This window comes from Petaurus breviceps, unplaced genomic scaffold (genome assembly GCF_028583685.1).
Source record: "Petaurus breviceps papuanus isolate PSGF00001 unplaced genomic scaffold, PetGlider_PUasm1.0 90692, whole genome shotgun sequence".
NCBI lineage: Eukaryota > Metazoa > Chordata > Mammalia > Diprotodontia > Petauridae > Petaurus > Petaurus breviceps.
In genome coordinates, this window is record NW_027187313.1 from 2606528 (window position 1) to 2629788 (window position 23261).

A 23261-nucleotide genomic window follows, 5' to 3' on the forward strand; every position below is an offset into this window, starting at 1 on the left:
TAGCAAATAAAACTCACTACAAAAACTATCTGAAAGAGGGAAAAGAAAAATCTCTAGGTAGTGAACAAGACTGATCATATATAACCCTTGGCATACATATTAAGTGCATTAAATAAAATATGTGGAGTACAAAGGATGGTTATCAGGATGGAGGTGAGAAAAAGGATACAGCAAGAAAAGCGGGAGATATAAAAAAAAAAATTTACTCAAAAATGAATAAAACCTGTGAGAATCCAAAGTAAATGTGGTTACATTTACATTATAATTTTAATGTTCATAAGGGCCTAGATTTAGAGCTGAAAGGAATGTTAGGAGTGATCTAGTCCAACCCTCTAATTTTAGAGATGAAGAAACTACCATGGCCCTGCCCAAAGACACACTACAATATAGTAGGAGACATGCTGTTATGTCATCTTGTGGCCTACAAATGGATCTGCCAAGTCACCATAAATCCATAGGAGGCCCTAAGGAATGATTAGTTAAAAAACAAACAAACAAAAAAAAACCAACTGCTTCTGGTTAGCTAAACATATACTTTCTTTGTCAAACTTTTTTTAAGCTTCTGAAAGAGTAACCTGATGATAGCATCACTACTGATTTTGTCTTTACTATGAAGTACTAGAGTAAAGTCAAAAGTAATGATTTTACTTCCTTTCCTAATACTCAAGTAGCACTGGGGAATATGTTTGTGTTTCCCATTCCCTTTAAAAAACAGAAGCAAATCTTTCCCAAGGTTATTTCTCATGGAAACCAAGTGGACCAAAAAGATTTTCAAAAACTCTGAAGAACATGACAGGTCAACTATAACTAGCAATTCAACTCCATCCCTTGAAATGCATCAAGTAGATCTTAAAAGGTACAGTAGTTTATCTGTTAACAACAACAACAAAACAAGAGATCTCACCAAAGAAATTAAGCAACTCTTGAGGACAGTATGGTTCAGAGAAGGGAACCTACAACTCAGAGGGGAGGGAAAAAAATACAGTAAGAAATAACTTAACGAGCCAAAAGGAAGTGACAGATTTTATTAGGACATTTGACTGATACCCTCACTTTTTTAGGTGCTTTAATGTTTGCAAATTTTTATAAATTTTAGCCAAGTTCACTATAAACTCATTCACTCTGCCATCTGCCCTTAAAATATACACACACTACAAGAAAGTTTGAAGGAGATTTTTATGTGTGGGTTTTTAGTTATAGTGAGAAACCTCTCATTTGGTCTTATATGACTGTGGTCTATTCTAATTTCTCTTTCTACTAGAAGTTGGCCACTTTTAAAGACAACTACAGCAGGCAAATTTAAAAGATGTCATAGCTCAGGAATTGACACATTTTTAAGAAGACAAATTAAGATTTTGGTTTCAATACCTTGGCACTGTCCCAGTAATGCAGAAAGCAGACTGACTCTTTCCTGTAAAAGATCTCTATGAGACACAATGATGTAATCTTATCATTTGAAAACCCAGACTTCTGGGGCAGCCAGGTAGCACAGCAAGTAAGAGCACCGGCCCCAGAGTCGGGATGACCTGGGATCAGAATCCAGGCTCTGATACTTAGCACCACACCCAGAAATAATAACTGGCTGTGTAACCTTGAGCAAGTTACTTAACCCCAATTGCTTTAAAAGAAAAAAAAAAGAAAACCCAGACTTCTTTTGTGCATGTAAGTACATTGTTCATATCTGTTCTTCTATTATTCAAAGAGAATGCCACCCAGAAATGTCTTCCCCAGAAATTCTATCCCAAGAACTTCCCTTCACTCTCAGATTAAAAGAAGTTTGAGATTTCCCTTCTGTCTTTCCCTCAACAGTGGAATAGAGAAAGGTAAAGAAAAAAGGGATAAAACTGGATAACCATTCCTACTATCCCTCAGTTATGTTTGCTTTGCAGAAGAAATAACAAAAGGCAGCGGTGGCTAAATGGCACAGTGACTAGAGCACCGGCCATGGAGTCAGGAAGACCTGAGTTCAAATCCAGCCTCAGACACTTAACACAAAAACTAGCTGTGTGATCTTGGGCAAGTCACTTAACCCCCATTGCCCTCCAAAAAGCAAAAATAAATAAATAAATAAATAACAAAGGGAAGAAGTTGCAAAGCTGTGAACCAAGAGAAAAGAGAAATTGGCCACAAGCATGGGTAATAGCACTGGAAAGGATAGCAGATCAGCTAATTGTCTGACTCCAAAGGAGAAAATAGACTACGCTAGTCTGAACCATCCCTAGAAGTTTATCCCAGCAGTAGGGCTCCAGCCCACCACAGCCCCATACTCCTTATCCCTAACTATCCCTCCTCCACAAAGCCCCAGTCTTCTGGTGCCAGTTTGGGATTATAGAAGTAGTTGCTATAAACTTAATAAACACCTCTTATGATGGCTACACCAAGGGAAGGTGTGTTGCCATTCCCCCTAACTCTGCTTCTTCTGACATTGTTATTTTTGTCTGGGCATCTCTCTTTAAGTAACACTACGACTTATCATTGATCCTTCCCTCTTCTTTACCTTGCATATACAGTTACCAATTTCAGTTCTGTCCCCTCACCTCATGAGGCAGATAAGTAGTAAAATGGATAAAATACTAAATCTGAAGTCAGGAAAATCCAGGTTCAAATTCAGCCTCAGATACTAGCTGAGTGACCCCAGGCAAATCACTTAATTATTTCCTTAGTTTTCTCAACTCTAAAATGGGGATAAATAGTACCTCCCAGGGCTGCCATGAGGATCAATGGGATAATATTGACGAAGCATTTAGCACAGTGCTTGGGAAATAGTAGGCACTTAATAAATGCATATTGCTCTCCTCCCTATTTCCATCTCCCCTGTCACCACCCTAGTACAGGCAGGCTCTGACTGCTGCAATAGCCTAATCAGTTTTCAAACTTCCACTATTGTCCCCTTCCCCTTGCACCACCCCTTCAGTCAATTCTTCACACAGCTAACAGAATAATCTTTCTTATTCACAGATGTGGTCATGTCATAACTTGGTTCAAAAATCTTTAGGAGATTTCTATTGACTGCCCAGTAAAATTCAGATGCCTCTACCTGGCATTCTCTCACCCTGACATTCCATGAACAAGATTATGGTCTACTAGAAGTTGGCCTCTGTTCAAAAATACCGTATGTCAACTTAAAAGAAAATAAATGGATAAATTTGGTCCTTCCAAATAGAAGTCCTCTCTGCTAGTAATGCCCTCCCTCCCCATTCTTTTGATGAAATCTTACCTATCCTTTAAAGTTCAATTCAAAGAAGCACAAACAAGAGTTAAAGGTAACATGCTGAAATTACTAAATTTTTAAAGACCTTTCATACATATTATTTTTCTGTTCTTTATAAGTGGAAATATTTTTGTTGCTCTAACTCAAATGCTACCTTCCTCCCCAAAGTCTTTCCTGATTTCCCTAATTTGTAAAGACCTTCTCTCAGACATCACAGAGGATTTTGTTTAGAAATCTCAAATCTTATACAAAGATCACATAGTACTGTGTATTAAAGCCATCTAGGCTAATACCCTTTCCCACACCATCTATCCTAGCATATAAACACCTAGCACAGGGCTCAGCATACAATACATAGGACTATTCCTTGATGCTGATGGGGCACAGTCTTGAAGGCCTTAACCCTGCTGTTTGCCCTTCTCTGGATATGCTCTAGCATACCTTCCAAAACTGTGGCATTGAAACTAAACAGAATAGTTCAGATGTATTTTTACCAAGTCAGAGTACAAGAAAATTCTCACCTCCTTCTTCTCAGAGGCTATGTTTCTTTTAATTCAGTCTAAAATGACATTTGTTTCTTTGGCTACTACACCACATTGCTAATTCATATGCTGACTTTATAATCCACTAAAATCCCCAGATCTTTTTCAGACAAATTGCTGTCTAACCATGTCTCATACAACTTGTACTTGTGAAGCTGATTTCTGAACCAATCATAATTGTTTACATTTACTCATTATCTTTTCTAAAAAATTCACCCTATTTCTGAACTTTTCCTATTACTGTTGTAAACTCTTTAGTTGTGAGTGTATTTACAATCTTGGAATCATCCTCAAATTTTTATTCTCCTATATATACACAATCAGTTGCCAAGTCAACAATTTTACTTCCATAGCTCTGGATTCCCTCCCCTTATCTCTACTCACATGACTACCAGCCTAGTTCATGTCCCAATCATCTTGGCCTAAACTACAATAACTTCCTCATTAGTGTTCTAGCCTCAAATCTCTCCCAATTCCAAACTATCTTTCACAAGCTGCAAAAGAGGAGCAGCTAGGTGGTGAAGTGAATAGAGCACTGACCCTGGAATCAGGAAGACCTGAGTTCAAATTTGACCTCAGACACTTGACACAAACCCTAGTTGTGTGACCTTGGGCAAGTCACTTAAACCCCAATTGCTTTGACTTCTCCCCTCCAAAACAAAAAGTTAAAAAAAAAAAGAGTCCTACTCTAGAACTAAGTGTTGAGATTGATTAATTTTTAGGTAGACCATACTTTCAGGACAAAGGGAAATTCAAAGAGTTTTTCTAAGGCATTTTGGAAACCATGGAGCTGACAACTGTCACTGCTAAAAAAATTTGATGCCTAAAATTGCCCAGAAACCTTTTACTAGTGAAATATCTGCTGAATAAGTTTGAAATTTTAGGAAAAAGTTGGAAACATCAGTATGCTTTGATTATAATCTCATTCTATTGTAAACCAGTGTGTGGGGGTGGAGTGGGGGGAGGGGATATTCCAGTCAAAATACTGGGCAGTTTATCCAGGGAAAAAAAGACTACAAAACAGGTGAAAGAACTGAATATTTGAAGGAGACCCATAAAACTGCAAAGAAAATTATGTTTGTTTAAACTATACTTGAGTTAAAATTAAAGCAAGGAAATTGGCATGGCTACTTGTTTATGTAATGTTTATATAACTTTAGGAAGTAAGAATTCAGTAATAATGACAAGATGGCAATAGTGATATAAAAAGCACACATCAATATGTATTTCAGCACTTTTTATAACATTTGCTCAGGATAAAATGAATGGATAAGAATGATTTGTAAAATGGCAAAATGACTACCAACTGCAAAGGTCTTTCTAGTATCTGAATAACTTTCAATAATAGTTATAATAGAAGTAGACTGCTAATTGTAAGGCAAACTTTATTTATAGCTGCTAATTAATAAAAATTAATAATAATAAATTCATTTATGTATAGGTGGAGGATGAATGACACTGTATAAGCAGATTCTGCAGTATTGCTTAAACACTTAACATAATCTAAGCTACCTTTCTAGTTGTCTGTGCATTTCCTTCCATGAACCAGAGGCTAATGTTCGAATTGAACAGTGTGGTATTAAAAGTATGAACAGAAATCAAGAGCTCTTGAGGCAATCATGATGTATGTAACCAAAACAAAAGTATAGCATATGTAGTCAAAGGACCTGTGTTCAAATCTTAGCCCTCTGGTACCCAGAATTCTCATGTGTAAAACTTGATAAGACTATCTCTGAGGTCCCTACCAGTCCTAAACCCAATAGCATGAGATCTCTTGCTCTTTCTACACACACACACACACACACACACACACCCCACATACTTAGTTTATAACATAGTTAGACTTAGTTATACATACACATACATAGTTTTTATTATTTATGTAAATGGTTTCCTCCAGTAGAATATAAACTCCTGGCGGGTTGTTTCATTCTTATCTTTATTTGTCCCGTGCCTGGTACATTGCCTGGAAAATAATAAACAATTATTAAATTCCAGCTGAACTGAATAGAGGAATAGTTATAGGTCTTGGGGAGCTGGATTCACTAAAAAAAATCAAATATGAAATTAAACAGTTAAACCTAACTTGGAACAAACTTCAAAAACAATACGATAAAAATATAGCATGGTTTCTTAACATGTCAATCAAATGGTTTTATATAATTTTGGAATTCTTCAAAACATTTCAAAAACCCACAATGTATTAAAATAGAAATATTCTTAGAAAGTCTTATTTAAGTAACAAATCAACAAAGACAAAGTCATTCTTTGATTTTGAAAGTCTTTTGTTACAAACTAATCAGTGTGGTTGTGAATGCCTGCAACCCATATATCAGAGACTGAGGCAGCAGATTTCACTAGCTCATGAATTCTGAGCTACAATGGGTTATGCCAATCAGGTGTCCACACTGAGTTTGGCATCAATACTGAATCCCTAGAAGAGTGAGCCATCATATTACTGAAAGAGAGCAAACCAGCCCAGGTAGGAAACAGAGCAGGTCAAAGCTCTCATGCCAATCAGTACTAGAATGGGGCATACATTTGCAAACGGGTAAGATAAGGAAATTCAGTCTTTAAAAGAAAACAACCAAGTCACCCACCCATTTCAGATAAAGAGCGCGTGACTCTGTAACAAAGCTTTGGATTTCCTCATTTATAATTTACTTGAGATACAATGAATACAAAAAATTACAATCAGCCAAACCTAAAGCAAATATATTAAAGTACAAATTCTAAGCATCACAGAAGACCCGGTAGTTTCTACTGTAAATGAGAGTAGACCTTGGAATAAATAAAATTTTCCATGTCTTAAAAAGAAAGAACTATCTGAAAGACATTCAGAATAACTTACTCTGCAAAACTATCACCCTATAAGAGGAAAATGAAAGAGAGAACTTTGAAGAATTTCTGATGAAAATAATCAGAGTTAAGGAGGGATTAAAGAAATGCAAATAAAAGAATCCAATGAAACCTACAAAGGTAAATTTATTCAATCCTCTGCAAGGGGTTATATGATGACAGAGTTATTGTTGTTCAGTTGTTTTCAGTTGAATCAGACTCTTCATGATCCCATTAAGGGTTTTCTTGGCAAAGATACTAGAGTGGTTTGCCACTTCCTTCTTCAGCTCATTTTCCAGATGAGGAAACTGAGGCAAACACGATTATGTGACTTTCCCAGGGTCACACAGCTAGTACAGATTTGAACTGAGGAAAATTAGTCTTCCTGACTCCGGGTCCAGTACTGTACCACCCAACTGCCCTGGATAGCATAATACTAACATGCTAACAGGAAAAGAATAAACAAGTATCCCTTCAGAGAATCTTCATATCCTTAAAGGACCCTGAAGGAGTTAGACGAGAAAAAAAAAAAAAAACTTCAGTCCTGAGAATAGATTGGTCTTGTTCGTAGAGTCTGAAGAGGGAAAGGAGAATATAAGGTAAAAGAGGGGTAAAAGGAAGAAGACAAGGGTGTCAAAAGAAGAGAGAAGGTGGGACTGGGAATTTCTCTTAAATGGAGTCCATAAGACAAGTATAAAAATATGGGGAAGGGCTGGGTATAAGGTGAGTGTCACTCTGATCTGAAATAGATGGAGAGTTAGAGCACCATGTGCACTCACCAACAATCTGGCTTAGAAACACATCAGACTGAACAGAAAGGATGTGGTGCAAGTGGAAAGAGGTACAAGGGAGGATAATGTAGGAGAGGGAATCTTCACAAGTAAACTTTAAGATCCTGAAAGAAAGATTAAGGGGGAGAGAGGAGGGAGAAAAAAAGTGTGTGGCTGTGTGACCATGCAAAAGGGTGTCTGTCTCTTTAGATAATTGGAAAATGGTCAAATTATGGTGCATGAATGTAACGGAATATTACTGCACCATAAGAACTGACAAAAGAAATGGTTTTAGAGAATCCTGGGGAACATGAACTGATGCAAAGTTAAGTGTGCAGAAGTATAATTTGTACTAGGCAGCAACTATAAAGGAAAAAAAGTTTGAAAGACTTCAGAATTCAAACCAATGTAATGACTAACCATACATATTTCCTGAGGACCTACAATGAAGCATGTCATCCACCTCCTGACAGAAATGGACACAAACTGAGGAAAGAAACAGGCATTTTTGGATACAACCTCTCTATGTATTTGTTTTTACTTCACTAGGCTTATTAGTTGCAAGTTATAAATTGGTTGACTTCCTTAATCCTTTTTTCTTTCTCCCATTTATAATTAGGGAGTGGAGGAAGGAATAGTGACACTGATGCCAAAAAAGAGGATCACTGAAGTGTTCTTAGAAATTTTGTTCTTAAAAAGAAACAGAAATACAGGTGAGCAGGAAAATGGCTTTACATGTTCAGAGTTAAAAGCAGAATTTATTATAGCCTTTATTTTTTTTAAAAGAGGAAGCATTTTAGGTCTATATCACAAAAGCATTTTAAAAAGGGGGGAGGGAAAGGACCTATTTATACAAAAAATATTTATAGCAACTCTTTTTGTGGTGGCTAAGAAGTGATGTCCATCAATTGGGGAATGGTGAACAAGCTGTGGTATATGATTGTGATGGAGTGTTATTGTGCTATAAGAAGTGACAAGCTATATGATTTCAGAAAGAACCTGGAAAAACTTGCATGAATTGATGCACAGTGAAGTGAACAGAACCAGGAGAACATTGTACACAGTAACAGCAATACTGTATGATGAAGAACTGTGAATGACTTAGCTATTCTCAGTAACACAATGATCTAAGACAATGTCAAAGGACTAACAATGAAGCACACTATCTACCTCCAAAGAAAGAAATGGCAGTATCTGAATACAGACTGAAGCATTTTATTTTTCACTTTCTTTCATTCTTTTTTTAATTAACATCTTCATGTACGAAATGACTAATGTGGAAATGTTTCACATGACTGCACATGTATAACCTACATCTGACTGCTTACTGTCTCAGGGAGGTGGAGGGGAGGGAAGGATGGAGGAATAGAATTTAGAAATGAAAACTTTAAAAAAAATGTTTAAAATTTTGTTTTAACATGTAATTGGGGGGAAACAAAATAGTTGGTTGGTTTTTTGTTTTTTTTTTAAAGCAAGCATTTATGAAATGGAGATTCATGGACACATATAGAACCTTCTTTTGATGTTCTGCTCTCAGCATGGAAACACTTCCCTATTTGAGTTCAGAACATTTTGTTTGTCAAAAAACAGGAAATGATCCATCCTTTCTCCAACTTCACCCATTCACACTGGATACATTCTCTTCCACACTATTACAGTTACTACAGAAGTAAACAATAAAACACTACACAATCACTATCACTACACAAAGTTACATATTTGTGGACATACTATACAATTTACCACATTGGGGATGAGTTCCATGAAGACAGGAACTATGCTTTAATTATCCTGGAATCTCCTTCAGTATCTAAAGGTTCTTTGCATGTAGTAGATGCTTAATAAATGGTCACTGGATGATCAGGAGGCAGAAGACCAGAATTCAAATCCTACCTATAACACTTACTGCCTGTGTGATCTTGAATAATCTGGGCCTCAGATTATCTGTGAAAGGAAGGGTTTATACAAGATGGCCTCTGAGGTTCCTGTCAGGTCTCTATCTATGAATGAATGAATCTTCAGGGAAAACAGTCTTTAAGTACAACTTCAGAATGTTAGTTTTTAAAGACTGCAAGCCAGAAAAAAATGATACTGTCATTGTCTGCCCTAACAAAACATACTATTGTTTACATCTGTTTTTGGCAAATTCTATCACAAAATGTGTCAGTGAAAAATAAAAATCTTCACTATAAAAACAAAATGAAAAATTGCTGATTAAGAGTAATCAGCAATTTTTCTTGGCTTGGGGTGGGATAGAAGAACCACATCTGAATTATAAAGTACCAAGAGTTACTAATAAGAAGGTCCATCTGCAGAGAATTCATCTGTAAAAGTGAGTAAATTTAAAACACACTTTGATGTCTATAAGTGGCTTTTACTGAACTCAAAACATCATCCTTATTGATTTCACCTACTTCATAAACTAACAGAAATATACACATTCTTCCCTATTATAGCATGCTCTTCATATGTCCTCATTATTTAGTATTTCTCCATATAAAAAGATAATTATTTTAGTTTCCTATCCAAATTTAAAACAGGCACTTATATTTCTTCTAACTTGGCTACTCCTGCAGCCATCAACTGAATGCTTCTTCATTTCTCAATAAGCTTCTTTCTCACTGCTGAGAGCTAAGTCACTCTCTTGCACCCCTCCTTCTGTCTCTTACCCTCTCTGGCTCCCCACCTCAGGCTAAAGTAGATTCCTTTCCAACTAGGCATGGGTAGGTAATGAATAGTTGATAGACTTAGAAATTTTAGGGCAAAATAAGTTTGGTGGAAAAATAAAGGGCTACACCCCCCCCCTTACCAAAGGTGAAGGAATGAATGATTACAGTTGAGTTTCTTATATATAATCTAATACTCAATAGTTTTAACTCATTCTAAATGTCTCTACTGAAGAACTCCAAAAGTAGTAACTCCTTTGTAGGATTCATAGCATACTCCAAATATTTACTCATTCTACTGCTGTTTCTATTAAATGAACCGATTTTCTTTAGTGTTAAAGCCACTGTACTCAGAATATGTCCCCACTAACTCTATTCTGAAAAAATGTTATTATTGTTAGAGTACAGTATGTGATATACCTTCATGCCCCAAATCCTATACTGAGCTCAGTTCAAGAACAATCATAAATATTTCAGGCCCTCATCACCTCTTGCCTAAATATTAAACTTCCTCCCACTTGGTGTTCCAGCCTCAAGGTTTCCCCGATCCAATCTGTTCTCCATATAACTGCCAAATCAATAAAGCACAGGTCTAAATCTGCTGCTTCCCTACTCAATAAACTCCAGTGGCTCCCTATTAACTCTAGGCTAAAGTACAAAATCTGTTGTTTGCTTTTTAAAGTCATCAACAAGCTGGTTCTCACCTCCCTTTCCAAGTCTATTGGACATTACTCCCTTTCATATACTCAACCCTCCAGCCAAACTGACCTTCCTGCTATTCCTCAGACACATTTCATCTCCCATCTGTCTGGATATGCCTAAAATGCATTTCTCCCCTACTCTGGGGAGGGGAATTAGAATTCCTACTTCCTTTCAAAGCTCAGTTTCAACACCACCTCCTACATGAGACCCTTCCTGATTTACGCTACTGCCAGTTCCTCCAACACTTTCCCTCCCCCCTCCAAAAAAAAAATTATCCAATCTTTATTTTACATATACTTATAAAGTGTAAAGTTTCCCCTACAGAATGTAAGCTCCTTGAGGACAAGGATTATTTTTATCTCTGGATCTTTAGCACCTAACATAAGTGCTTGACACATAGTAGGCACTTAATAAATGCTATTAATTGATATGCATGACATAGGCAGCTTGGTATACTGGATAAAATGCTGGGCTTGGAGTCGGTAAGACCTGGTTTTAAATGTCAGTCCTGACACTTATTAACTGTGTGTTCCTGGGCAAATTATTTAACCTCAAAGTGCCTCGGGCAATTCTATGAGTTTTATTTATTAAAGTCCCAAACAGGTGGTGATCTGTGTTGGGTAAAGGGAGTTTGCACTTTAGGGAGTTCCACACACAAAAAAATCATCCACTGATTCTCTGTGCATAACCACTTTCTCAGAGTCCAGCACCTGGGGAATGACTGAAGACAGACACTACGGCACATGAATCTAAGAGGCAGTGTGGAAGAGTGAACAGAACACCTGGCAAACTGACCTCAAAATCAGACGGCTCTGGCTTCCAATCCCATGCCTAGTGGATGCTGTGAGCACTTGTCCCCTTCACCTCTTGCTGCTTCAAGCACCTCTTTTAGAGTCTAAATTTGTTTTGTTAGGGGGGAGTTCTCAAGAGCTCCCAGTCCTAATGAAATGACATATCTATTAAAATGTGTATATGTGAATATAATGAGATGTTACTATACAGGAAGAAATTGTGATATGAGGAACATGACATTGCAGAGAATTGGAAGGGGCATCAGAGGCCATCTAATGCAAACCTCACTTCCAGGAAGGTTTAGTGATTTGTAGCCAGTCAGTATGTGCCAGAGGCAGGAATGGAATCCAGGCCTTCTGATTCCAGAACTAGTGACCCTTTCACTGTACCTTGCTAGAATTCTGAGAAACATGGAAAAATCTAGAGGAACTGATACAAAGGGAGATTTGCAAGGCCAAAAGAATATACACAATGACAACAACACTGTAAACAAAAAAAAAACTAAAAAGAAGTCAAATCCTGAGTAAAAAACTGTCTCTGAGAATATGAAACAGTATCTCCCTACTCATAGTGGAGAGGTGGGAATCTACTGGGACAAAGTAGCATATACACTATTTGATGCTCTATCAAGTATTTTTGCTTAATTGTCTGCATTACTATGAAGGAATAAAGGGTCCTCCCCACAAATGAATATAAAGAAGAAAGTCATCGATAAAAACATTCTGCAAAATGGGTTTAGATAAAGAAATTGGGGTTCAGAGAGGTTGTTATTTCTCTTCCTGAAGTCAGATAGCTAACAAAAAACTGGGTCAGTATTAGAACCTAAGTCTTCCTAGAGCTTTTTCATAGGGGAAAAAATGTGGAAGGAGCATCAGACTTGCTGGAAGTCCCAAGGATATATTTTTTAAAAGCTTCCTTTTCTCTTAATATTCATTTGTAAGAGAACTGAAAAAATGGGGAGGGAGGAAAGTCAGTTTGAAAACTACTACTGAGGCTAATTTAAAGACCTTCCTGAAAGGTTGAGCCAACCAAGATAACACGTAAGATCCGTGAAGAAGTTGGGCTTCTAAATGTTTTGCATACATACATCTGTGGGTAGTTAGTTCAACTGATTAAAGCACAATCATTGTGAATAGGTCAGTTATGTTTGTTCTACGTCCCTAAATTTCCATTAGTGATTAAGAGAACGTATGTCATTAAGTAAAAGAGGAACCCAATGATAAGAACAAATGTATCATCTTTAATGAAAGAATAATTAAATGTCTATACCTGACAGGTCTATGACCTGAGTGTTAGTATATAAAAAACCCACCATTATTATAATTAGAATACTATGAAGTTTGATGTGTGCTAAATAATTTAATAAAAGTACTGCCTGAAATCTATCTGAAAGCATTCCAAAATGGCACGTTGCACCACAGTAGGAAGATTTAATTGAATGAGTCACACAGAAATGGAGGGAGGAAAATGCTATTAGGTCATATCCAAAGGTCTAAGTATTATGCATAAAATGCTCAAATTTACTTCAATGACAATTTCAAATCCCAAGAGACTTTTAGTGGACAAAGAAACTGGATTTAAAAAAAAAAGATGGAAAAGATCTACTCAAGCATCTCTTCCACCTCTTGAAGGTCACTGCAGGGTTATTCTCATCACCGTACTTTCTGGGTGTTTTGTCCACTTTTGTTTTGAGTATCCTAGGTAACAGTGCTTCAGTCATTTCCCTTAAAGACTGTGAATCGAACAATCTGGCATTTCTCACTGTCATCAAGTTTTCCTGACCTTCAGCGTTAGTAGTCCATTTCTCTGAAGGAAAGCAGTGCTTTGTGGGGGGGAAAGGGGTAATGAGCAGGCTGGAGTATTTGAGGCTGAGTTTCCATCCCTACTCAGCTACCGACTTCACCCTTGATCTTGGGAAGACACAATCCTTACTATGTTTTTTCAATATTTAAAAGAAATAACCAACATGGTAATTTTTAAAAAAGGTCAGGTGATATTTTTGTCGTGTTTTAAAACTTCCTTCAACATTTCATTCTACTATCCTGATTTCATCTGTAAAATGGGACCAATATTTGCATTACCTACCTCAAAGGATAACTGCAAAGCACTTTGTAAACTTTGGGGTTTGGGGAGAGAGAGAGTTTGTTTGGATCCTGGTTTTGACAATGATTGTGTGATCTTGAGTAAATTACTTCTCCTCGTTGTTTTCTTAGATAGAAAATCAGAAGGCTATATTAGATTATTTCTCAGATCCTTTATATCTCTGAATCCTATGACCTTACAATATTATAGAAATGCCATTGTAAAAAATCTTTCCTTTTACAAATAGCATTTGGAAAAGATCATGTCTATTAATGCAATATAGTATGAAGCATTCAGAATCATAGAATAACAGAATGGTAGAGATTAAAGTAACCTTAATGATTTACTCCAACTTCCTCATTACATCTGAAACTATGGCCCAAGATCATGAAAGGATTTTCTCAAGGTCACATCTCTAAGTCTAGCCCTCATGTCTCCTGATTCCCAGTCTTTACAAGATAACAAGCAGTCTCTCCTAAATACCTTAAATAATTTATTTCATTTCTCTCTCTCCAAATCAGCTCCTCCAGACATTTAAATTGTATGCTCAAAATTTCTTCCTTATCTGCTCAATAATAATGTATCCCATAATGAAGAGAATATTCACAAGGGCATTTTTAGGGTTATTATAACCTGAATACTACATCAACTTACACAGGTTTTTAATAAGACTACTAAAAAGCAATTGGAACAGGGGATGATGGCCCATGCCTGTGATCCCTGCTGCCAGGGAGACTGAGGGTAGTGGATCACTTGAGTTTGGGAGTTCTGAAATGCAGCTATGCTAAAAAGTAGATCGGGTGTCCAAACTAAGCCTGGCACTAATACAGTGAGAATCCATGAGTAGGAGGCCACAAAACTGCCAGAGAAGGGTCTAAGTAGCCTAGGTTAGAAAAAATGGAGTAGGTTAAAGCTTCTATACTAATCAGTATTGGGGCCTGTGAGGGCTCTCTGCACTTCCAGCTTGAGAGAGATAGAGAAAGTCTGAAGAGAAGAGAGGAAGAGAGGAAAGATGAGAAGGGAAAGTGGTAAGAGGAGAGAGAAAGGCAACTGAGCAATACCTAGATAAAACTTAAATATCAGAAACTACTTACAAAAGGAAGAAATTGCTATCACCATCTCAGAAACTATATTCCTATAACCAAAGCAGACAAATAACTAACATGGGGTAAGGGAAGGTAGGATTCTCAATCTCTTGTCACCTGAAATGAAAACTGGGAAAGTCATTCAATTAGTTCTCTCCTTAAGGGCAAATTATTTCTGAGATAAGGAGTATGACTGACTCGTATATCATATCCTAACAACTGAAGCCTTGTATGTGATCTCAAGGGTTCAATTTCTATTTCCTTTTCTTAGCATATACTAAAACCACTGTTCTGCGCTATACAAGACAATTCTCTTTTCACCTCCCATTTGTGTAAGAAACCCATGCTGCTTAGTGGCTTCCTTCTCCCTGGGAAGTTTTATCTATTGGCACTGTGAAATACTCAGGGATACCTTGGAAGGAAAGGTGTTTTTACAAAACACCAGAAAGTAATTATTTCTCTGCCAAGTCAGAGTGAAGTCATTTCAGGAGTGCCCTCTGCACACTTCTAGCTCCTCCTGTTTAGCAAGACCAAACGCCTCTCTAGTTACCCACAGTTTAAAAAATTATTTCAGTAGAAAGACACATGGGAACAGGCAGCTGAATACTTTGTAACAGCCATTTATTATTAATTGAATGCTTTCACCTATTTAAAAAATGATCAAATCATCCTGCACTACTAGAGAGAATAACTGTCACAGAAACCTTTGGCTTGCAGTAACCTCTTATTTCTAATGCTACCAAACTTATTTCTAATAAGTAACTAATGCTACAAAACAAGACTGAACAAGACCACTGACTTGCCACCCTTGCCACCACTTTCTTGTTAATTTTCTTTATAAAGCCTACTCTTCTTCATCAGAAAACCATATTTCTCCTCTTTCCCAAGCACTATTTCAATTTTAAAAAACGTTTTCTTTCTATACAGCAAAGCCACAACTGTATATCACACAAAAAGGAAAAAAAAAAGAAAATCTAAGTCCTTTTTTTAATTCTCTAAAAATATGAAAAATCCTTGTACTCAATCTATCCTGTAAATCAACCTGTCCAATAAATATGGGACATTTACCTCTTAGTAATGGTCACAGAGTTCAGAGCTGGAATATATCACAGAAATTATCACATTCAGCTATTCATTTTTTTTTTAAACAGAAAGGGAATATGAGGTCCAAGGGGTTGAAATGACTTACCCAAGACTGCACAGCTGTCAAAAAACAAATCCAATACTTAAAAAAGAAAATTCATTGTTCTTTTCCACATAGAACATATTCCTCAAGGGACATTGTTCTTTGTTCTTTCATAAGGGGTGTGTGTGTGTGTGTGTGTGTGTGTGTGTGTGTGTGTGTGTGTGTATAAACACATCCCAGTAAACTTCTAGTTTTTTTTAAAGTCATTGAGTCATCATAAGGAGCAGGGAAGAAGCTAAGATATTTTTAAAATTCACCATATATGGATTAATGTAATTTAATTCAACAAATATTTTAAGTACTATATGTAAAGAATTCTAGGGATGGAGGAATAAATATGAATAATATCTAAAGGAAGTTATAATCTAAGAAGACACATTTGCCAAATACATGCCAATGAGATATTCAAGTTAAATTTCTTTTAAATTCCTGAAAAGCAAAAATGGGGACCATTTGAAGCCCATATTATTTAAAATGAAGTATTTGCTCACACAGCCTACGAGGTTCTCTCTTATACAATAAGGAACTTAACACCTGTTGAATTAAAGAGAAAATAAGTAAATTTAACAAAAAAATTCATTTTACAAAAAGGAGTACCTGATCCCCAATGACTAAATATAGAATTCTAGATAAAGACTCTAAAAATCAAACTTTTCCTTTGAAGGAATTCCATTAATATTGTTAAGAAATTAGTTTGGGTGTTGTTTTTAGGCAGGGAGGAAGAAAAAAAGAGGGAGACAGAAGCTATACTAAACAGAATAATTTAACTATTTTAAGTACTAGGGTGTGTTAATGCACCCTGAATGATCTTTTTCCAACAAAATTTCACACATCAATGCATTGTTGAAAAAGTATAATCAAGTACAGATTTTAAGATATAAAAATGATTTATAGATTAAATAAAAATATTCAAATTCAAATGTTTAGAACACAACATAAAAGTACAGTACATTGATCATAACCAATACAGGAGGTAAAGCAATCTAATGTCAATATCAAATCCTAAATCACAAGTAAGCTTCTTTCCAGACTTGAGTTGATAACAACCTTAAAAAATAAACCTGACTCTCCCCCACCCTCTTTGAGTTAATTCCTGAAACAATGCAATATTTCACAGTGGACATTATCTTTGCCCAACCAAAACAGGCAAATCATGAGGGAAAAAATCTTACCAAATTCTCATCACATTTGAAGAACTCACTACAATGTTGCTACTCATTTTTTCCACCATTTGCTGAAAAAGTAGCTACTCACAAGTTTCTAAGTTTTTCCCCCACCAATCATTAATAAGCCATGGCTGAATATATAACAATTGACATTGTGCCCCCAAAATGATTGGGCCCCCCTCCTCCTTAGATGTTAGCAAACATGTCATTCCTAGTTCTTATTGACTCACTTTTACCTCTAACCATCCAAGAACCAGAGAACACACATGTATGTTCAGTTGCAGACACATATTTTACTCAAACAGCTGTTGCATAAACTGCACACACACAATGCTAGTTAATGGTATTTAAATTTCTGCTGCACAAGATCTTTCTCTCGACACCCACTCCTGGTAAAGTAGTCAATTCTAAATGTTCTCACTGTTTACAAGAAAGCACAGACACTAGAGACTAGCTTTGCTCTCCTGCTTCCTTTAGCTAGGCAGCTGAGTTTTTTTTTTTCCTGCCACTGACTTTGCTTCCAGGCTATAAATATCTGAAAAAATGCTATCCATTTGATGCTCTTGGATTCTGCATCCATATTTAGCTATTTGTGGCATGCTTCAGTTTAAGCTACTTTACTACCCACGAGTTCAGTCAGGTTGAAATCCAAATGATCAAGGGACAGATGGACCAGGATCACTGCTCACATCAACTGAATCTATGGGGTTGAAGAAAGAGTAACACTAAGTTTTCTACTCATCTGTGTCTCAAAAATGTTCATTTGTTTCTTAAATACATATCTGTCTTTTCAAAATCTATGAACATATGTACCCCCCCCAAAAAAAGTTAATCCAAACTTGGCAGTACATAAAACCAAGACAAATTTATTATAAACAAACAGCTAAACTTGTCAATCATAATTAGAAAACAGAACATTATCTTTATATACCAAGAAGCTAAACCATAACCAATATTCTGCTTTGTAATTTTTCATGATATTCTCTCTCTTGAAGAGTAGGCATATCCATTTTTAATCTCTGATCAGTCTATAAACAGTAGGTGCATGTTTCACTAATAAACTAGTATCAAACAAAAGAAGTACATTCCAGAGGACGTGAGCCACATCAGTAAGAGGCATTTGGTGCAACTCCTTAATGTGTACTCAGGGTGTGTTGTCAAGAGGTCTGGATTTTGACTGGGCTTGCATCCTGGCTCTGCCACTTCTACCTGTGTGGCCTCAGGTACAGTCATTTCACCTCCATGACCCTCAGTTTCCTCAACTGTAAAATGAGAGTTAGGTTTGACTTATAAGGTCCCTTCCAGAGTTGATAATACTGAGTGTAACCCTATATTTAAAACCTCAGAAATATTTTAAATTAGGACTCAAAAGAACACTAGGTAAGACTCCCCTCTCTCTGCTTTCTTGGCTCCCCCCAATTTATCTTAAGCCACCTTTTCCACAAAATCTTTCCCCATTACTCTAGCCAAAAAGGATCTCTTCCCACTCTGAAATCTCCTGTTACCTTGATTGTACTTATCTTATGCATTTAGTTTATTCTATTTTGTATCATTAAATTAAACATTTAAATACCTACCATCATAGTAATTTGAACATATGCCTTATCTTTCCTTCTAGTCTGACAGTTAACAGTCTTGCCAGTAGGACAAGGATGTTAATTTGACTTGCTTATCTTTATATATTACCCTATGCCTAACTAAAGTATCTTATACATTAGAGATGCTTTAAAAAGTTTGGCAAATGAATAGATGATTTTATGACCTACTCTAGAATTTCCTCTTTTAAAATTCAGTTCACTAATCTATCAATGAAATCCCTCCGTCAGATAGATAATACTGAAATACATCAAAGGAATGGATTACAGTTGGCCCCAAAATTAAAACTGGTTGTATACAAAGTTAAATTATAAGTAGAATAACAGAATAAATGAATTTTAGGGTAAGAACCTCAGAGATCACCTAATCCAGAGGTGGGGAACATGTGACCTTGGGGCTACATGTGGCCTTCTAGGGCCATTTCTGACTGAATCCAAACTTCACAGAAGTTGTTTGGTACATCTCAGTCAAAAGGCCACACCCAAGAACCTAAAAGGCCACATGTGGCCCAGAGACTGCAGATTCTCCATCCCTGAATCCAACCTGATTTTGATGAAGAAACTCAGGCCCAGATAAATGAAGAGACTTACCCAAGGTTACAGAGACTGAGAGTGAATGACAAAGCCAATGCATAGGCCCAAGTCTATTCTAACTCCAAGTCCAAACTACTCTCCACCTATAACAGGACTTGCCCAACGTCACAAGGTTTAATGACAGAAACAAGACTAGACAGAGCTGAGGTGTCTGGATACCAAGGCTCTTCTGTTATGGGAACTATATTCTCAATCCCTAGATTTCTTGAAGTCTTATTTGTAAAGATTAAAACATGATTACACTTACAGAAAAATCTCTTTGACCTCAGTAAAAGATGACACTTAGATGTTCCTAGGCAAACAAGTACTGGAGGTCCAAAAATAAAACCATCAAATCAATCATGCATTAAGAATGTACTGTGAACTAGGAACTTTGGATACAAAGACAACAACATAACAAAATAGGCAGCCTCCAGAGTGGGAAATATAGGAAAATGGGAATTTTATTTTCTACTCTATTAGTTAAATTAAAAGTTTCTGAAAGGCACATAAGCACTATTTGGAGAAATATACAAATAAGGTACACAACATACCTAGAAACAAATAAATACCATGATAGTGTTCAAGAAAAACTCAAAAGCCCTAAGTAGTGGAGTAAGGTCTCATTAATTATCTGACAAAAAAACTGATAGGAAACCTAGAAAGCTATCTGGCAGAAAACAGGTACATACCAGCCTTTCACATAGCATGCCAAGATAAACTACAAATGGATATATGAGTTACATATAGGAGGAAGGAAGAAATTGCCTTTCTTATATGTAGATAGGATATAATCAAGCTCTCACTCTCTCTGTCTCTCTGTCTCTGTCTGTCTCTCTCTCTCTCTGTCTCTCTCTCTCTCTCTCTCTCTCTCTGTCTCTCTCTGTCTCTCTCTTTCTCTCTCTCTCTCTCTCTCTCTCTCTTTCTCTCTCCATGGATATAGGTAGAATAACATGGAGAGAGAGAGAGAGAGAGAGAGGTTATGTGTATGTGTGTGTGTGTGTGTGTGTGTGTGTGTGTGGTATCATAAATTCAAATATAGCTTCTGGAATTCAGATTAAGCTACAAAAGTGAAGGATGATGCATTTGGGAGTAAAAAAGAGAATAACTAGAAACTATACAAAACTAATTTCTTTAGTTTGTAATGTAAAAATAAATCATGATGGATGGAGAGTTCTATGACATGAATGAATCAAATAGTTTTAAAATATTTTGATGCAAAACTCTAACCTTAAGAATATTTTTTTACAAGACCTTTATTTCATCTGTTTAAGCAGCTCTAGATGAGAAATTTCCTCTACCAATACAGATGACACTTTCTCAGCAATCTAAGAGTTTTAGAGTTGCTTGGGGCACTGGAAGATTAAATGATTAATCCAGGGTCTCACAGCCAGTAGGAGTCCAAGGAGAGGTTTGAATGCAGTCTTATACACAGAGGTCTGCTTGTTATCCACTAAGCCACCAACCTGATTCTATTGGAAGCCTTGGCATCCCTGAGAATATGTTAAAAAAAATATGCAGGTTTATTTCGGAAGTTACATACCAGAGAATAGTTAACACTAGGTCTTGAAAATCAATCAGAATTTTGATACTATATGTGCCCCTAAAGTAAGTAACTTTAATAAAACATTACAGGGGTAAAGGAGATGAGGTACAGAGCTAAGAAACAAATATAACACCACTAATCAACTAATTATCACCCCTGTTCAGTCTCATCAATCCTAGCAAGAAATGTGTGCCTGAGTAGGATTAGCAACAGAATAGAAATTCAAGCAGCCGAATTTCTAATCTCATTTATTTCTGTATCACAGGGGAACTTAAGTAACTCTTATTATGTACTTCAATTCTTCCAGTGAGAAAATAAAATATTAAGTAAAAGATGCAAATCACTTTGGATGATACCAAGTGGTACATATATAGATACTTAACATTCATCTAGATATCTAGAGAATTATGAAAAGTCTTGGAACCAAATGAATTAGCCAGTAGGGAATATTCAAAAGTCCAGTCACTCTTAAAAGAGTTATGCTACACCCTGCAGGGAGGAAAAGGCAACCCGTACTTGCCTCCTAGTTGACTATCACAAAAGGTTTAAATGCACAGGACTAGAGGATAACATAGTTTAATATCTTTAATCCCATGGGTATTTTAAATTGACACTTTATACCTGGACACCTTATTTATGTCTTTTATGCCAAAGAGAGCTAAGTAATGAACATCTAATCATTTCAATACTCTGGAAGACTACAGTACATTTTAAAAGCAGCTATTCCTGACTGCCAGTCTATAAATCCTTGGGCTATGGATTTTCAAAACCAGCATAGCTTTAATGATGCATTAGGTTCTTCTTTATAAAAACTCAACTTTTAATTAGAAAGGGTGACTAATAATTCAGGAGGAACGCTAAAAGGTCAAGTTTAATCTCTTCATCGAACTGCTATAGAAACGATTATCCAGCTACTATGCAATGGGAATCCTGCACAACGGCTCAGTTTGAAATCTAATCCTAGCTGTCCGGCATATCCACACAGTTCGGGGCTGAACGGTTGGTTGGCCTGGGAGAGTGAGACTGGAGGCGGGGTTAAAGGTAGCAGTTATCCGTCAGTTTCTATCCAAACAGAACTAAATCTGCTGAATTTCACGTCCCTCTCCTTAACCTTTTTCCTTTCCTAAATCTTTTCCCTCATATTGTGGTAATCAACCAAATGCCTCGGCAAGTAGGTTATTTAGTGGAAGGCATGAAAAAGAAAATTGAACCTAGGTCTCCAAGTTCAGCACTCCAGCCACTGGCCATGTCGCTGGGTCTACAGAACAGACTGATGAACACAGAGCACTGATATCCTCCAAACATCTTGCAGCGGATGCTTTTCCCACCACGCCCCCTAACAAGGGGGTTGACAACCCCCTAAAGGTGCTGGCACACCCAAGCCTCAAAAGAGTTTGGAGCAACTTCTCCCCAAACGTACTTCCAAGACCTGACGGGGCCAGACAAGGGGGATGGAGAGCTGATCCTTGTCCGAAGGTCCTGCGGTCTCTGGAGGAGGCTGAACCCGGATCCGGGGCACCCGCGGGGTGGGGGTGAGGACTAACCCTAGGGGGGTAGAGGGTGGGGGGAGGAGGAGGAGGAAAAGCAGCCCTGCGCCCTCGGCCGCGGCTCTTACCGTACACCCGGACCCAGCTCTGCTGCTGGCACACGGACTCCAGCAGGATGCGATCCAGCATGCCCCCGGCCACGGCACTACTCAGGGGGACGCCCGAGTCCAGCTCGTCGGGGGGCAGGGGCGAGTCCGAGTCCAGCCCCGAGTACATGTCCGGCCAGGACAGCGCGTCAGCGGCCCCTGCGGACGACGGGGAGAGCTCCATGGCGAGCCGGCGGCAGGAGAGCGGGCGGCCTCTCTCACCTGCGGGCGGCACGCACCCCCCGCCGGGCGACCGGCCGGGCGGGGCTCAGGTGCGCCGCGGGGCGGGGCGGGCGGGGGCTGCCCGGGGCGCGGGGGGCTCGGGGGCGCGGGGCGCTGGCGCCGGCTCAGCCCCTGCACAGAGCGGGCTCCGCCGCCGCTGCCTGGCCGGGCTCGGGCTCCCTCCTCCCCGCGGCCCCAGGTCCCTGGCGCTCCCTCGCCTTCACTCGCTCGGCCGCTCGCTCTCCCGGCCGCCTCCTTCCAGCCCGGGCCGGCTCTCAGGCCGGGGCGCCTCCTCCGGGCTCCGCCGAGGATCCTCCGGGCTCGGCAGCGGCGGGCGGCATCCCAGGGTGATAGACCCGAGCAATGGAGGGCCGAGCGCCCGGCCTCCTGGGCAGGCGGGGAGAGCCGGGAGAGGGAGGCAGGCGAGGGAGAGGCGGGGAGGGGCGGCCGCCCCGAGGCAGGAAGGCAGGAGCAATCGGAGGCGGAGTGGTTCACCTGAGCGCCCCGCCCATTTTCCAGCCTCCCTCCCCTTTCCCTTCCCGGAGCTCCTTCTGGTCGTTGGGAGGCGTAGGGAGGCTAGAAGGCTGGGCTGCTAAGAAAGAGACGTGTTGCACTTTTAGAATTAAAGGGAAGGAGCTGTCCTTCCTTCTCA

The 23261-nt window shown here is 38.4% G+C and overlaps 1 protein-coding gene across 3 annotated transcripts in view; it reads right to left on the reverse strand.

The window, feature by feature from the left end:
• Positions 1–22628, reverse strand: part of RASAL2 (RAS protein activator like 2) — a 334704-nt gene extending 312076 nt beyond the window's left edge. For all 3 annotated transcript variants that reach the window (XM_069065490.1, XM_069065489.1, XM_069065491.1), the window contains exon 1: positions 22370–22628. In XM_069065490.1, coding sequence (XP_068921591.1) covers positions 22370–22571 — 202 coding nt within the window. In that variant the 5' untranslated portion in view covers positions 22572–22628. The remainder of the gene's footprint in view (positions 1–22369) is intronic.
• Positions 22629–23261: the final 633 nt, after the last annotated feature.